We start from the raw sequence: 16,337 nt of genomic DNA on the forward strand, positions 1-16,337 counted from the left end.
CAATTCTCCTGCCTCAGCCTCCTGAGTAGCTGGGATTACAGGCATGCGCCACCATGCCCAGCTAATTTTTTGTAGTTTTAGTAAAGACCGGGTTTCACCATGTTGACAAGGATGGTCTCGATCTCTTGACCTCGTGATCCGCCCGCCTCGGCCTCCCAAAGTGCTGGGATTACAGGCGTGAGCCACCGCGCCCGGCCTCTCTGTTCGTATTTTGTTACTGTACTCCTACTTTAACCTAGCTTGTCTGCTTGCCCTTTCCTCCTCAAGATATGAGCAAATTCCCATTTCTGTTCTTCAACATACAATTTTTTAGCTTTCAGAATGCTCGCTCGTCTTTTATTTTGCTGGATTATATCCAATATCTATCTAAGACCTGACTCACAATATTTCTAAGAAGCCTTCCATTCATTCATTCACCATATACTGATGTGTGTGTGTGTGTGTGTGTATACACACTGATATATATATATATATGTATATATAATATATATATCCTTCCAAATTATTTTTATATATAAATACACATATAGGCCTTCCAAATTAGTTTAATCAAACTCTACTATGTTCCTTCGGCAATTAGGTTAGGTACCCCATTTGTTCTACTGTTGTACATACTGCATATTTTACACAGGCATTTTCAAGCTATTATACTTTATTCTGCCTCAAAATTAAACACTGTAGTAGTGACTCTTTCATCATCTATCCTACACTATTGTCCCAACAATTAATAACAAAGTACTATAGTAGTAACTTGTGCCCTCTTGATCCTCACAAAACCTTGTATGAATATTACTTCATATCTTTTATTTGTAGACATAGAAACTGAGGTTCAAAGAGGTTACATTAGTTATTCCAAATCAAACAGCTTGTAAGTGGCAGGGAAGATGGCATTTAAGACCTGGGCTCAAATAACTAGCCTCAATGTATTATGTAAGGCCCTAACGAGGGACATTGCATATTAAGTAAAGCCCTAGGAGAGGCGTTGAGATAGAGGTTCTGAAGACAAAGAGGCCTCTAAATCAACAAAGTTAACCAAAAAATACACAGAACTGGCTGGGCGAGGTGGCTCAGGCCTATAATCCCAGCACTTTGGTACCTGAGGCGGGCAGATTGCTTGAGGCTAGCAGTTCGAGACCAGCGTGGGCAACATAGCAAGGCAACATTTACAAGACAAACAAACACAAAATACACAAAAGCAACACCAGAGGCCCATTTGCATGGCGTGTTTTTATTTGTTTGGTCTAACACGGTTTCGTTTTGTCTGGAAGAAGGGATTGTGCCCTCCAAGCCTTTGTCATTTCACTCACCTCTCCCAACCTGGCCCTGTCCGGCCCCTCCCCGGAGGGCTCGGCGTATGGATGCTGGAGGCCACGGGCTGCCCCCGCAGGTGGTGACCTCGGAGGCAGAACCACGCCCTCGAGTCGGGCCTCTAACGGCGAAAGATTGACGCGGTTGGACCGCGCCATTCCCGAAGTGTTAAGGGGCGTAATCTCTGCATCGCCCTCAAAGATGAGTAGGAAAAGGGCAGTGAGGGCGAACATCTTCCCCTCTCTTTCTGCTCGGCCTCCTGGGAACCCAGCGTCTAACCCACGGCCTGATTTACTAAGGGAGTCTTGTAGCATAGGGGAGGGGGAAGTCATTGATTGTAATTACGGTAACTCGGTTGGTAACTCAAACGGTCATTTACATAAAATTTGAATGTTAATATACTTCTGGAAGTATGCAATATGTCCATGCTTCTCTAACAGGGCACCCACGCCCGCCTGCTCACCCTACTTATGCAGCAGATTTTACTTCTCTCTCGGCTTCTGCAGCCTCGCAAACGCCAGCGCTTAGGTCCTCTTCTTAAATATCGGCCCCGCCTCCCACCCGTAAGCTCCTCCCTTCGCCCGCTATCCCTCGCGAGCTTCCAAACATCTTTTCCCCGCCCCCTTTTCTATTTTTGAACAGGCATGTTCCGGGCAGCCGACTCCTTAGATTACTATGGGATCGGTAGGGTCCTGAGCGCTGGGGAAGCCGGAAAGCATATCCTGGGAAGAAGGGCTTGGACTCAGGAGAAGAATCCTACACCGAGACCTTCTGGGGAATTTTTTTTTATATTATTTTATTATTGTTTTGGTCTTGGTTGTACTGAAGGAGGAAGAGGAGATCGTGTCGCCCGGTCGAACTTGTGGCAGCCTGAAGGCCCCCTCAGGCGGCGCCGCGGGCAGCCCCGCAGCCGGGGCCTGGTGCAGCCGCCGCGGCCGCTGTCAGGGAAGCGCAGGCGGCCAATGGAACCCGGGAGCGGCCGCTGCTGCTGAGGCGGCGGTGTCGGCAGTCCGACCCCGACTGCCCGCACCCCCTCCGCGGGGGTCCCCCAGAGGTAAGCTACTTCTCCCCCATGAGTCACCTTTGCCCTGTTGCGTGGGGGGGGTCCCTCTGCCACTCTGTCCCGCACAGTCTTCCCCACCTGAGTTCGACTACGAAACAGCCCTCTTGGTGTCAGCTGCACTCCGGGTTCCTTCTCCACCCTTTCCTCTCAGGCCTGGGGTCCTCCTCTGCTTTTTGGCTTCCTCTTCTATTTAGCTCCTCCCTCTGCCTCGGGGATTCCCCCCTCCCTCACTCTTATCCCTGTTGCCTACGTCTCGAATTATTCTTTTTTAAGTCATGAACGCTTTCCACATCAGACGATTTCCATAATGCCCATCCTTGTCCTTCCTCGTCGTCTCTGCCCCTGCTCCAAACCTCTTCCATGGACTCCACCTTTATCTCTTTTCCTAGTTTGCCCTTTTCCTCCGAGGTCCCTGTGCAACCCCAGCACTGGGTTCCCATTTCCCTGAGCTAAAGATTGTATCCCTGTCTTCCTGTGCTGCTTCTGATTCCATTACCTCACCGTCACCCACCCACCCAGCCAGCTCCTGGCTTCCAAGAATTGCCTGTTCCCTTCTTAAGGGATCTCGGGCCCTTGTCATCAGTCCCAAAGTACCATTTACATTCTTAGCTTCAAACCTAGTCCTCACCTTTCTCTGGTATGCATTATGATCCCTATATAACTTTCTTCATCTTCTCTTTCTCCCTCCTCAGTCCCCCAACCTTCTGGAGGTATCTGTCTGTAGGGGAGAGATTTGAGTGCCCTTCCCATTCAGGATTTCCAACTCTGACATCTCCCTCGAGTTTCAAGGATTTTGCTGATCCTTGTGTACTTGATTCTCTTTTCCCTGTGGTCTTCATGCGTTCTCTTATCACACTCTTTCTCTCCACATAACACTTCATTTCAGGATCAACTAAACCTCGAACTGAGAAGAAAAATGTGTTGGGAGCAGGGGGTGCCTCAGCTGCCTCAGGCCGTTCAGGACAGAAGGGTGTTGCTGAAGGCTGGAGCAAGTTTTGAAGAAGTCCCTATCAGATTACACTTGGTTGACTAACTCAGGAGCAGCCACTAGGAGGGATGAACAAGCCTGCCTGGAAACTGAATGAGATTATGAGAAACCTTGTTGCAGATTATTTAATTTTAGGCTTTTGTTAAAGGAATCACAGAATAGAGTGCCTTCCCACCCCTGTCCAGATCCATGAGGAATCAGTTTACTGTCTGTGGTTTCCTAGAATAGTTTTGGTTGGTTCCATAAGATCTCAGGCCTGGAGAGGGGTAAGAGTGTAGCTGGAAAAAGGAACATGAGACAATGGAAAGAGCTTATACATTCAGAATCAGGACTCCTGCTTTCAGCATGTGACTTCCTCACTTGACCCCTACAGTGATCCTTTTGGAAAATGGCCCGTTCTCTATAGGCATCAGTGCAGTAATAAATTGGTAGCAGGATGTGGGCTGAGGGGAAAAAATCAGAATTGGTTTATTTGTTTACAAAACATTTTGGGTTCCGCGGGCAAAAGGTATTTATTAGTAGTGGTTTAGTCATCCTCAGAATTTTCCTTCAACTTGGTCTTTCTGTTGGATGTTTCTAGTCTACAACCAGAGGTGTAGTCATTTTGAAAGACAGGCTCCAGGCCCGCTTCCTTCATTGGCTTTGCTTTTCCCCCCAGTGTGTTAAGTGGCTGATTTTCTTTGCTGTTCCTCATGTACTTGATCCATAACTCCAGATTCTATAGGTGGAAAGTATGTTTGTGGGAAAGTGCTTTGAGGAAGCTGGCTGGAAAAGAGAACTTGGAGTGAACTAGGACTTAGGCAGCTAGTTGCTGCCATGTCTCTTTCGGCCTGTGATAGCGAAAGGGCACATGAGATTCCATTCATTTTCTGATTCTAGGCCTGTTTGGGAGTAGTTATGTCATCTTATCCTACTTCTCCCTTCTCTTCTTGTCGTTAGCCACGGTGCAGTCTCCTCATAATTCCCCTTATTAGAAGAAGCTTTCTGGCTGGGTGCAGTGGCTCATGCTGAGGCGGGCAGATCACGAGGTCAGGAGATCGAGACCATTCTGACTAACATGGTGAAACCCCGTCTCTACTAAAAATACAAAAAAATTAGCTTGGCGTGTGGCGCATGCCTGTAATCCCAGCTACTCAGGAGACTGAGGCAGGAGAAATGCTTGAACCAGGGAGTCGGAGGTTGTGGTGAGCTGAGATTGCACCACTGCACTCCCCTGGCCACAGAGTGAGACTCCATCTCAAAAAAAAAAAAAAAAAAAAAAGAAGCTGCTTTCCTCCTTGGAAGCATCCCCAACCAGAAATCATATTTCCTCTCATTTCCCTGCTTTCTTCCTAGAGTTGGGTCCACACTCCATGAGAATAAGTTTGCTGAACACCATCCAAGGCAGCACATTGAGATTCTTTGATGTGGGAAAGAGGTTCGGGAGGAACCCTTCAATAATTGGCATGGGACAAGAGGGGACCCAGTTCAAGTGTATTTGGGACTCGCAGTAGGGAGGAACAATTCAGAGAGAGGTGAGTGCACAGGCTGCTCTCTTTGCCATCTGTCTGTTTCAGTAGCGGCTCCCAGAGCTAGCCTGGGCTGTCTGGCTGGAATCTGCTTATACCAGCTCCACTGCTTGACATAGGGAGTTCTCAGCCTGATTCAATATTGACTTTACTACCATGAGACCACTGCCCTCCCTACTCTCCTGCTAGTAGCTTGAGAATGCCCTCTCCCCTAATGCCCCCACCTTCTGGGGCCCTTTGTCAGCATTTACCTGGATCCTGCTAGGGCTGGAGCTGGCTTGACTGCTTGGCCCTGAGTTTCTTTAAGGAAAAAGGAGTACTCAATCTCTACCTTTACCATTGAGGACAAAGGGGAGAGATAAGTTGAGACATCCTGAAAGAAAGGTTTGAATTAGACCTTAAGACATGAGGAGGAACTTCTCAACAGCAGAACAGACAGCCAAAGATGATATGGAGTCTCTTGAGGAGCAGCCTCTCTTTAAAAATACATGCCTGTAACCCCAACACTTCAGGAGGCTGAGGTAGGTGGATCACTTGAGTTCAGGAGTTCGAGACCAGCCTGGCCAACATGGTGAAACCCTGTTTCTACTAAAAATACAAAAATTAGCTGGATGTGGTGGCAGGTGCCTGTAATCCCAGCTACTTGGGAGACTGAGGCAGACAATTGCTTGAACCCGGGAGGCGGAAGTTGCAGTGAGCCGAGATGGCACCACTGCACTCCAGCCTGAGTGACAAAGCCAGACTCTGTCTCAAAAAAATTTTTTTTTGCAGGAATGTATTCATTTGGTAACAAATCCAATGGTACTGAAAGAGTTTATGAAGAAAACCAACAGTCCTATTTCCATTCTTCCCTACACCTATTCTCTGAGAGTTAACCTCTTTAATTATCTCAGTGTTTACTTCTGAAGGTTATCACCATAGCTTTAGATAAAATGCCTGTTCCTCTATTAATTTACTTACTGTTATAAATGAGGATTTATCTTTAGAAGATATACCTCTCAGGCTGGGGTGGTGGCTCACACCTGTAATCCCAACGTTTTGGGAGGCCAAGGCAGGCGGATCACGAGGTCAGGAGATCGAGACCATCCTGGCTAACACAGCGAAACCCCATCTCTACTAAAAAACAAAAAATTAGCCAGGTGTGGTGGCATGTGCCTGTAGTCTCAGCTGCCCGGGAGGCTGAGGCAGGAGGATTGCTTGAACTCAGGAGGTGGAGGTTGCAGTGAGCCAAGATTGTGCCATTGCACTCCAGCCGGGGTGGCAGAGTCAGACTCTGTCTCAAAAAAAAAAAAGATATACCTCTCATTTATATAATTATGTCATTATTTTTGTTTTTTTCTACTGGACATCTGTGTAACTTTAAATAATATTTAATATATTTGAACCTCCCTTTCTTTTCCATTAACTTTTGACAGTCTCTCTTAATTCACCTTGTAAGATGAATGTCAGATACTGGTTTCCTTACCCGTTTTTCCATCTCTTGTGGATCCATCTCAAAGGATCATGAAATGTATGAAAAAAGGATAGAGGAGACTAAGCGTGGTGGCTCCTGCCTTGTAATCTCAGCACTTTGGAAGACCCAGATGGCAAGATAGCTTGAGGCCAGGAAGCTGCTTTCCTCCTTGGAAGCATTTCCAACCAGAAATCACATTTCTCCTCGTTTCCCTGCTTACTTCTTAGAGTAACATTGTTAGACCCCGTTTCTTTAAAAAAAAAAAAAAAAAATTCTTTTTTTTTTTTTTAGATGGAGTCTTGCTCTGTGGCCAGCTGGAACACAGTGGGGCGACCTTGGCTCACTGCAACCTCCGCCTCCTGGGTTCAAGTGATTCTCATGCCTCAGCCTCCTGAGTACCTGGGATTACAGACACATACCACCACACCCAGCTAGTTTTTTTTTTGTATTTTTAGTAAAGATGGGGCTTCTCCATGTTGGCCAGGATGATCTCAATCTCCTGACCTTGTGATCTTCCCACCTTGACCTCTCAAAAGTGCTGGGATTACAGGTGTGAGCCGCTGCGCTCAGCCCAAAAATTTTTTTTTAATTGACAGGGAATGATGGCACACATCTGTAGTCCCAGTTCCTCTGTAGGCTGAGGTGGTGGAAGGGTCACTTAAGACCAGGTGTTTGAGGCTATTGAGAGCCATGATTATACTACTGCACTCTAATGTGGGCAACAGAGTAAGAGCTTGTCTCAAAAAAGAAAAGAAAAAGGCAAGTGGTAGGGGAAATAAAGGATTTTTTTTTTTTTTTTTTTTTTTTGAGACACAGTTTTGCTCTTGTTGCCCAAAGGCTGGGGTGCAATGGCGCAACCTCCACCTCCCAGGTTCAAGCGATTCTCCTGCCTCAACCTCCTGAGTAGCTGGGATTACAGGCATGTGCTATCATGCCCGGCGAATTTTGTATTTTTAGTAGAGACAAGGTTTCTCCATGTTGGTCAGGCTGGTCTTGAACTCCTGACCTCTGGCGATCTGCCTGCCTTGACCTCCCAAAGTGTTGGGATCACAGCTCCTGGCAAAGGATCCTTTAAAAGGAGGAAAATTGAGCCTGCCTGCCTGCTTGGATGCGGAGCACTAGATCAAATGATCTCTTAAAGCCATTCTTTGAAAATACAGGAACATAAAAGTATCAGAATTGCCCCAAACCAATCCATATTTATGTAGTCCATGGAAAAAGATTTGAAGAAGGGAATGGTGAGAGGGGATTGATTTTGGGCTTTTTACCATTCTGTCCTAGCAGAGACCAATCCAATAAGTCCCTTAATGGAGGCCAGTGGAAGGTTGTTTGCCTGGAATCTTTTGAGGTGATAAGAAGTGGGAAGCCAGGTTAAGCGATAGCATCTCCTTCTCACAGTCCTCTGCAGACATGTATTTAACTGCTCAGTCACACAGAACCTATGTGTATATCTACTCTGTCTTCTTCAGCTGCTGCTCTGCCTGACCTGCAACAACTCCTTGTCACTCAGACCAGAATTCTCTACTTTGCCCAGATGGGAGCTGTGGAACCCTGTCAGTTGTCAACACTCCCATCTTCCGTCCCACTTTCCTAGGGGCCAGCTGTTAGTTAGGCTATGGAACAGGAGAGGCCTCTTCCATTTCCCTTCGAGTCTGTCTGGAAGGATAATTTAGGTTCCCAGTGTGAAGTGTAGAGCCTCAGTTGTCTGAACCCTCTTGAAGGCCATACGAGTCATTTAATATTAAAAATTTGGATTGCCTTCTGTCACTTTTTTCTTATTCCTCTGACTTAGAAGGGGAAGGATATTGAATACAGAACTTTTCCCTTCACTTTTACTGTTGCTTTCTAGTCCTCTCACTTTCTTTAGAACAGTTACCCTCAAGGACATATTTTCTTTGCATTCAAAAATAAATGAATCAGGCTGGGCACGGTGGCTGACACCTGTAATCCCAGCACTTTGGGAGGCCAGTTGCTTGAGGCCCAGATTTGAGGACCAGCCTGAGCAACAGAGTGAGACCCTGTGTCTATAAAACAATTTTTTTAATTAAAAAATTAAAGAAAATGAATGAACCGATGTTGAGAACTATATCTGGATTTAGGTTTTAGAGAATCTCTTTCCTATTTTGTGTTATTTAAATTGCTAAAGCAGGCCGGGTGTGGTAGGTCATGCCTGTAATCCTGGGAGGCTGAGATGGAAAGATCACTTGAGCCCAGGAGTTTGTGGCCAACATGGCGAGACCTCGTCTCTACCAAAAAAATTACAAAAATTAGCTGGGTGTGGTGGTGCATGCCTGTAGTCCCAATTACTTGGGAGGCTGAGGTGGAAGGATCACTTGAGCCCAGGAGGTCAAGGCTGCAATGAACTGTGATCTCACCACTGTACTCTAGTCTGGGCAACAGAACCAGACCCTGTCTCAAAAAAAAAAAAAAAAAAAGACCAGGCGCAGTGGCTGATGGCTGTAATCTCAGCATTTTGGGAGGCCAAGGCGGGTGGATCACCTGAGGTCAGGATTTCAAGGCCAGCCTGGCCAACATGGTGAACCCCCATCTCTACTAAAAACTCAAAAAAATAGGCCGGACACGGTGGCTCACGCGTGTAATCTCAGCACTTTGGGAGGCCGAGGCGGGAGGGTCACCTGAGGTTAGGAGTTTGAGACCAGCCTGACAAACATGGTGAAACCCCATCTCTACTAAAAATACAAAAATTAGCCAGGCATGGAGGTGTGTGCCTGTAATCCCAGCTACTTGGGAAGGTGAGGCAGGAGAATCGCTTGAACCCAGGAGGCAGAGGTTGCAGTGAGCCAAGATCACGCTACTGCAATCTAGCCTGGGCAACAGAGCGAGACTCCATCTCAAAAACAAAAACAAAAATAAGCTGGGTATGGTGGTACATGCCTGCAATCCCAGCTACTCAGGAGGTCGAGGCACAAGACTTGCATGAGCCTGGAAGGTGGAGTTTGCCCTGAGCTGAGATCACACCACTGCACTCCAGCCTGGGCAACAAAGTGAAACCCTGACTTTAAAAAAAAAAAAAAGAGGCCGGGCGCGGTGGCTCACGCCTGTAATCCCAGCACTTTGGGAGGCCGAGGCGGGTGGATCACGAGGTCAAGAGATCGAGACCATCCTGGTCAACATGGTGAAACCCCGTCTCTACTAAAAATACAAAAAATTCGCTGGGCATGGTGGCACATGCCTGTAGTCCCAGCTGCTCGGGAGGCTGAGGCAGGAGAATTGCCTGAACCCGGGAGGCGGAGGTTGCAGTGAGCCGAGATCGCGCCATTGCACTCCAGCCTGGGTAACAAGAGTGAAACTCTGTCTCAAAAAAAAAAAAAATAAATAAATAAAAAATAAAAATAAGGCTGGGTGTGGTGGCTCACATCTGTAATCCCAGCACTTTGGGAGGCTGAGGCGGGAGGGTCACCTGAGGTCAGTCAGGAGTTTGAGACCAGCTTGGCCAACATGATGAAACCCTGTCTCTACAGAAAATACAAAAATTAGCCAGGCGCTGTTGTGGGTGCCTGTAATCCCAGCTACTTGGGAGGCTGAGGCAGGGAATCACTTGAACCCGGGAGAGACAGAAGTTGCAGTGAGCTGACATTGCGCCACTGCACTCCACTCCAGCCTGGGTGACACAGTGAGACTCCATATCAAAAAATAATAATAAAGTAAAATAAAAATAATAGTGGCCGGGCGCGGTGGCTCACGCCTGTAATCCCAGCACGTTGGGAGGCCGAGGCGGGTGGATCACGAGGTCAAGAGATCAAGACCATCCTGGTCAACATGGTGAAACCCCGTATCTACTAAAAATACAAAAAATTAGCTGGGCATGGTGGCGCGTGCCTGTAGTCACAGCTACTCGGGAGGCTGAGGCAGGAGAATTGCCTGAACCCAGGAGGCGGAGGTTGCGGTGAGCCAAGATCGTGCCATTGTACTCCAGCCTGGGTAACAAGAGCGAAACTCCATCTAAAATAATAATAATAATAATAATAATAATAGTAATAAAATAATAAATAACTAAAGCAATCTAGCCCTACTCCCCTCAACACCTTCTCCATATGACTTGCTTCAGATGCAGGCAGTGTCTGGGTTCCTGAGAGGCCAGGGAGGAGGCCCAGCTCCAGTTTGGTGGTAGAGCTGCTTATGTAGGAGAGGAGTCAGTTTTTCCTGCCCCTCTCAACATTGTCTGGCTCGCTGAGGAGTAAAAGCATCTGCGTGAGAGAGTCTGTTCAGTAGCTAAATCCTCTGAATACTGTGATGTGGGATTCTTAGCTAAGCCTGGAAGTTTTTCTTTTGCCGGTGAGATAAAAGAGGTGATAGTATCCTTATTTGCCTCCCTGGTGCGTGTAATAATCCTAATTGTAATTAACTGGAGCAGGGATCTGCTGAATTTTCTAGTGAGGTCTGAGACACTATATGTGGGAAAATGTCTGAATTGCATTCCCCTTGAAAGTTCTGAAAAGTGGACTTCTAGGAGCTTTCAATGACTTAGAAGTCTATGGAGTAGAGGGAAAAGGAAAGGATGCACCAAACAGAGAGACTGAGAAAAAGCAATTGACTGTTTAAGATGATTAAGGCTATCACGTGAGTCTCTAAGCAGACCTAAAAGGTAGTGGTCCTGGTTGAATCAGTGACCTTCTGATGAGAGTGCCCTACGAAGGTGTGGCAGGGAATGATTAAAGCTTCCTTCTTCTTATTCCTGTGCAACTCTCAGTTGCGAGTAGAGACAGATCCACGTAGGCAGCCATGCTGGTTCTACTGCTCAGAGGGCACTGCCTAATTTTGGGAGAGAACATAGTGAAAGAGTTGCCACCTTCTTACCAATACCAAGCTCAAGCTCCATCAGGGATATGAAATTCAGGAATGAATTTGCTTGGCAGAGTTGGTAGAAAGAAACAGAAGTAGCCTTTTTTGGTGATCTCCGAGAACAAAGGAGTTCCCCATCCATCTTTCTACAAAACCTTAGTGGTGAGTTCTGGGAGGCAGGGAGCTGGACTATATGATATTGGGCAGTTAAAAGTAACCTTAACATTTCAGAGGTACAAGAAGAGATATTGGAAGGGTGGTGGTGGAAAACAGCCTCCCAGAGTGACTGAAGAATCTATAGGCCTCCTTATTGCCCCTACCCAAAGTATATGCATCTAGGGTCACCAGGGTTGAAGGTGATGTCACTAATATTTGGAAATTACTTGATTCCAGCTCTACAAAATGTTTCCTCTTGCTCATGCTCTTGAGTGTGTCTTAGACTCACTATTAGCATTTTTGTGAAGAGGGCTCTTAGTCCTTTGTTAGCTATAGTCAGATTCTGGAGCCAGGTTCATTTGATGAAATTTCCCCCGTTCTGTACTGATTCCAGTGAGGCTCTGAAGAATTGCTCTTGGAGAGCAGTGGCTTTGGTCAGCAGCGTTCTCTCACCGAATGTCCTTCCAACAGTCCCTCCAGAGGAGGTGTTCTTTGTTTTGTGATTCCTGTTCCTCCCTGTTCTCTGAAAGGCCTAGATCTGTGAGTCCTAGCCTGATTTCTTTTTGCCTTTTCATAGCCCCTCCAGTTGTTAGAGTGTGTGTACGACAGTGTGGGGAGTGGTATTAGGGTAAAGAAGGCCATCATAAGTATTTTTGGAAGATTCTCAAACAATTGGAACTCTTTGCTTCTCTTATAAAACAGTATAAGTTTTATGTTACACACATACTGGTAAGTAACCTTTTAGGTGATTAGGATTCAACTAGCATTTCCTTTTTTTTTTTTTGAGATGGAGTCTCACTCTGTTGCCCAGGGTGGAGTGCAGTGGTGCGATCTCTGTTCACTGCAACCTCTGTCTCCTGGGTTCAAGTGATTCTCGTGCCTCAACCTCCTGAGTAGCTAGGATTACAGGCGTGTGCCACCACACCCAGCTAATTTTTATATTTTTAGTAGAAACAAAGCCATGGTCACCATGGTGGCCAGGCTTGTCACAGACTCCTGACCTCAAGAGATCCACCCACCTCGGCCTCCCAAAGTGCTGGGATTATAGACATGAGCCACTTTGCCTGGTGCAGTGGCGCAATGTCGGTTCACTGCAGCCTCTGCCTCCTGGGTGCCAGCAGTTCTCCTTCCTCAGCCTCCTGAGTAGCTGGGATTACAAGGCACGCACCACCATACCCAGCTAATGTTTTTATTTTTAGTAGAGACAGGGTTTTGCCATGTCGTCCATGCTGGTCTTGAACTTCTGACCTCAAACTGTTCCGCCTACCTCGGCCTCTCAAGGTGCTGGGATTACAGGCATGAGCTGCCATGCCCAGCCTTAACTAGCATTTGAATACTATTATGTACCAGGAACTGTGCTAGATTCTTTCATACACATGATGGTATTTGTTCCACACAGCAACAATGAGAAGTGTTTTTTCCAAATTTTGCAGTTGAGGATACATGGCTTGCATAAGTTGTAGATTGCTGAAAGGCTGAGTGAGGATCTTGAACCCCAGCCTATTTGCTTTCAAGTCTAGAGCTCTTTCTATTATATGTCAGCAGCCACAGCACTGAAGAAAGAGGGTGTAATGGCATGATGTCAGACAACCAGAGAAATGGCACAGCTTTGGTGGGGTTGATGATGGTTGTTTTGAAGCTACCTTCTTCTGTGTGAAGCCTGGCATGGTATTTCCTGGCCTTTATTTTCTGGGAGCTTTGAGTTTAAAAGGTAAGAAATACCTGTAACTAGAAAAATATATCAAGACTTTAATATTAAATAAAGATGGCTGGGCATGGTGGTTCACACCTGTAATCCTAGTGCTTTGGGAGGCTGAGGCAGGAGAATTGCTTGAGGCCAGGAGTTCAAAGCCAGCTTGGGCAACACAGCAAGACCCCATCTGTAAAAAAAAAAAAAAAAATTTAAATTAGCTGAGCATGGTGGCATACACCTGTAGTCCTAGCTACGAGGGAGGCTGAGGCAAGAGGATGCCTTGAGCCCAGGAGTTCAAGGTTACAGTGAGCTATGATCTCGCCACTGCACTCCAACCTGGGCAACAGAGCAAGACTTGTCTCTAAAAAATAAAAGTGAAGGTGAGATGCACAGGACCTGTGTCTAGAATGTTGTAAGAGTAAGGAAATATAGTGTAAAGAGGGGGAAAAAAGGTTATGGCGGGCATTTAAAGGGAAACAGGAAGAGCAAGAGGATAGACAAGTAATTGAAGAGCTAGGGAACAAGGGAGTAATGCCTGAGTTGCTCCTCAGTCTACCCAAAGAATCTGTAAATCACCGGGCATGATGGCTCATGCCTATAATTCCAACACTTTTGGAGTCTGAGGAGGGAAGGTTGCTTGAGCTTAGTTCAAGACCAGCCTGGGCAACACAGTGAGACCTTGTCTGTAGAGAAAAATTTAAAAAATTAACCAGGCATGGTGGCACATGCCTGTAGTCTGGATATTTGGGAAGCTGAGGTGGCAGGATTGCTTGAGCCCAGAAAATGAAGGCTACAGTGAGTACTAATTGTGCCACTGCACTCCAGCCTGGGCACCAGAGCAAGACCCTGTCTCAAAAATAATAAGATTAAAAATTTTAAAATAATCCACGCGTGGTGATGTGCACCTGTGGTCCCAGCTACTTGGGAGGTGAGGTGAGAGACTTGCTTGAGTTCAGGAGGTCAAGGTTACAATGTGCCAAGATCACGCCACTGTACTCCAGCCTGGGTAATAGAGTAAGACCTTGTCTCAAAAAAAAAAAAAAGAATTTGTAATCTATATAAATACAATATATACAAAACAATATTTCACATATATAAGCTAAGAACAGAGACGAAGCTGAGTAACTAAGTACAGGAGGAATGATGAATAATGTAATCAGAAGTGGAGGTAGTCAGGAAAGCTTCCTGGGAGATGTCTTCTCATGTGATTTTGAAAGAGTCCAGGAAGACAAAAAGAGGAGGTACCTGGGAAGGTGTCATAGCAAAGGGAAGACCTGAGGATGGCACCACTAATCAGTGTGTGTATGTATCTCCCTTTCTGTTCTTTTCTCCCTCCCTCTTCCTGTAGCTTGAAAGCTCGAAGTCTGGCTGTGGCCATGGGAGATACAGTAGTGGAGCCTGCCCCCCTGAAGCCAACTTCTGAGCCCACTTCTGGCCCACCAGGGAATAATGGGGGGTCCCTGCTAAGTGTCATCACGGAGGGGGTCGGGGAACTATCAGTGATTGACCCTGAGGTGGCCCAGAAGGCCTGCCAGGATGTGTTGGAGAAAGTCAAGCTTTTGCATGGAGGCGTGGCAGTCTCTAGCAGAGGTGCCCCACTGGAGTTGGTCAATGGGGATAGTGTGGACAGTGAGATCCGTTGCCTAGATGATCCACCTGCCCAGATCACGGAGGAGGAAGATGAGATGGGAGCCACTGTGGCCTCAGGCACAGCCAAAGGAGCAAGAAGACGGCGGCAGAACAACTCAGCTAGACAGTCTTGGCTGCTGAGGCTGTTTGAGTCAAAACTGTTTGACATCTCCATGGCCATTTCATACCTGTATAACTCCAAGGAGCCTGGAGTACAAGCCTACATTGGCAACCGGCTCTTCTGCTTTCGCAATGAGGATGTGGACTTCTATCTACCCCAGTTGCTTAACATGTACATCCACATGGATGAGGATGTGGGTGATGCCATTAAGCCCTACATAGTCTACCGTTGCCGCCAGAGCATTAACTTTTCCCTCCAGTGTGCCCTGTTGCTCGGGGCCTACTCTTCAGACATGCACATTTCCACTCAGCGACACTCCCGTGGGACCAAGCTACGGAAGCTGATCCTCTCAGATGAGCTGAAGCCAGCTCACAGAAAGAGGGAGCTGCCCTCCTTGAGCCCGGCCCCTGACACAGGGCTGTCTCCCTCTAAAAGGACTCACCAGCGCTCTAAGTCAGATGCCACTGCCAGCATAAGTCTCAGCAGCAACCTGAAACGAACAGCCAGCAACCCTAAAGTGGAGAATGAGGATGAGGTAAAATTCTGGGGAGTGCCAGAGACGAAAGGTGGCAGAGGGCTGCATGGAGACAGGATGCCTCCTATGTACATACAGGGTTACTTCTTTCTGTCCTCCCTCTGTTTCATTTCACTGATAAAAGCATGGAGTATTAGAATGGAAAAAGACCTTAGAATTCATGTATTTCGACCGCCTTATTTTACAAAGGAAGAACTCAGACCCAGAGAGATAAAGTGACTTGCCTCAGGTCATATAGGTCATGGCAAGGCTGATGCTCCCGACTTGGGTTCCAAATAATTTTCATTAAACTGCTCTGGCTGGGCACAGTGGCTCATGCCTGTAATCCCAGCACTTTGGGAGGCTGACGTGGGCAGATCCCTTGAGGTCAGGAGTTTGAGACCAGCCTGGCCAACATGGTAAAACTCTGTCTCTACTAAAAATACAAAAATTAGCCAGGCGTGGTGGCAGGCGCCTGTAATCCCAGATACTCGGGAGGCTAAGACAGGAGAATCACTTGAACCCAGGAGGCGGAGGTTGCAGTGAGCAGAGATTGTGCCACTTTATCTATCCTGGGCGATAGAGTGAGACTTCATCTCAAAAAAATTAAGCTGCACTGCCATTCCATTAATACCTACTGTGTTAATGAGGACTGTGGCAGAAGCCCTCCACACCCTGACCTGAGACCTGAGATGACTACCAGAGCCTCTCAGAGCAGCATCCCTGGGAAAGGAAAAGGTGCTATTGTCTTTGTGTGTGCTGGGGTAGGGGAGATGTTAGATAGAACACCAGCTTCATTCTCCTGGTCACTCCTCCTCATAATCTAATCCCTTTTCTCTGCCCCCTGAAGATCCTGCCTTTTGTTGACATAAGTGTAAGGTTCATTCTCTATCACGGAGGCATCTGCAGAATGCCTTCCTGCCTGCCTTTCCTTGTGGGGAAGAGTGTCTTGCTGGTGTCTTTCCCATACCATCTGGGAGAAGCACAAAGGGAAGAGAAAGCACTCTTAGTATAGAGTAAATCTAGTGCCTGGTCAAGGACCTGGCGGCTGGGAAGAAGAGGAAGCTCCAGCAGCAGTTGTGGTATCATTTAGGATATGGA

General features: G+C 46.9%; 1 protein-coding gene across 1 annotated transcript in view; it reads left to right on the forward strand.

Moving 5' to 3' along the window:
- Nucleotides 1–2,307: 2,307 nt before the first annotated feature.
- Nucleotides 2,308–16,337, forward strand: part of PI4KB (phosphatidylinositol 4-kinase beta) — a 33,893-nt gene continuing 19,863 nt past the window's right edge. Inside the window, exons 1-2 of the mRNA XM_017546282.2 lie at nt 2,308–2,362; nt 14,321–15,257. Coding sequence (XP_017401771.2) covers nt 14,349–15,257 — 909 coding nt within the window. The 5' untranslated portion in view covers nt 2,308–2,362; nt 14,321–14,348. The remainder of the gene's footprint in view (nt 2,363–14,320; nt 15,258–16,337) is intronic.

Source organism: Cebus imitator, unplaced genomic scaffold (genome assembly GCF_001604975.1).
Source record: "Cebus imitator isolate Cc_AM_T3 unplaced genomic scaffold, Cebus_imitator-1.0 Scaffold188, whole genome shotgun sequence".
Classification (NCBI taxonomy): Eukaryota; Metazoa; Chordata; class Mammalia; order Primates; family Cebidae; genus Cebus; species Cebus imitator.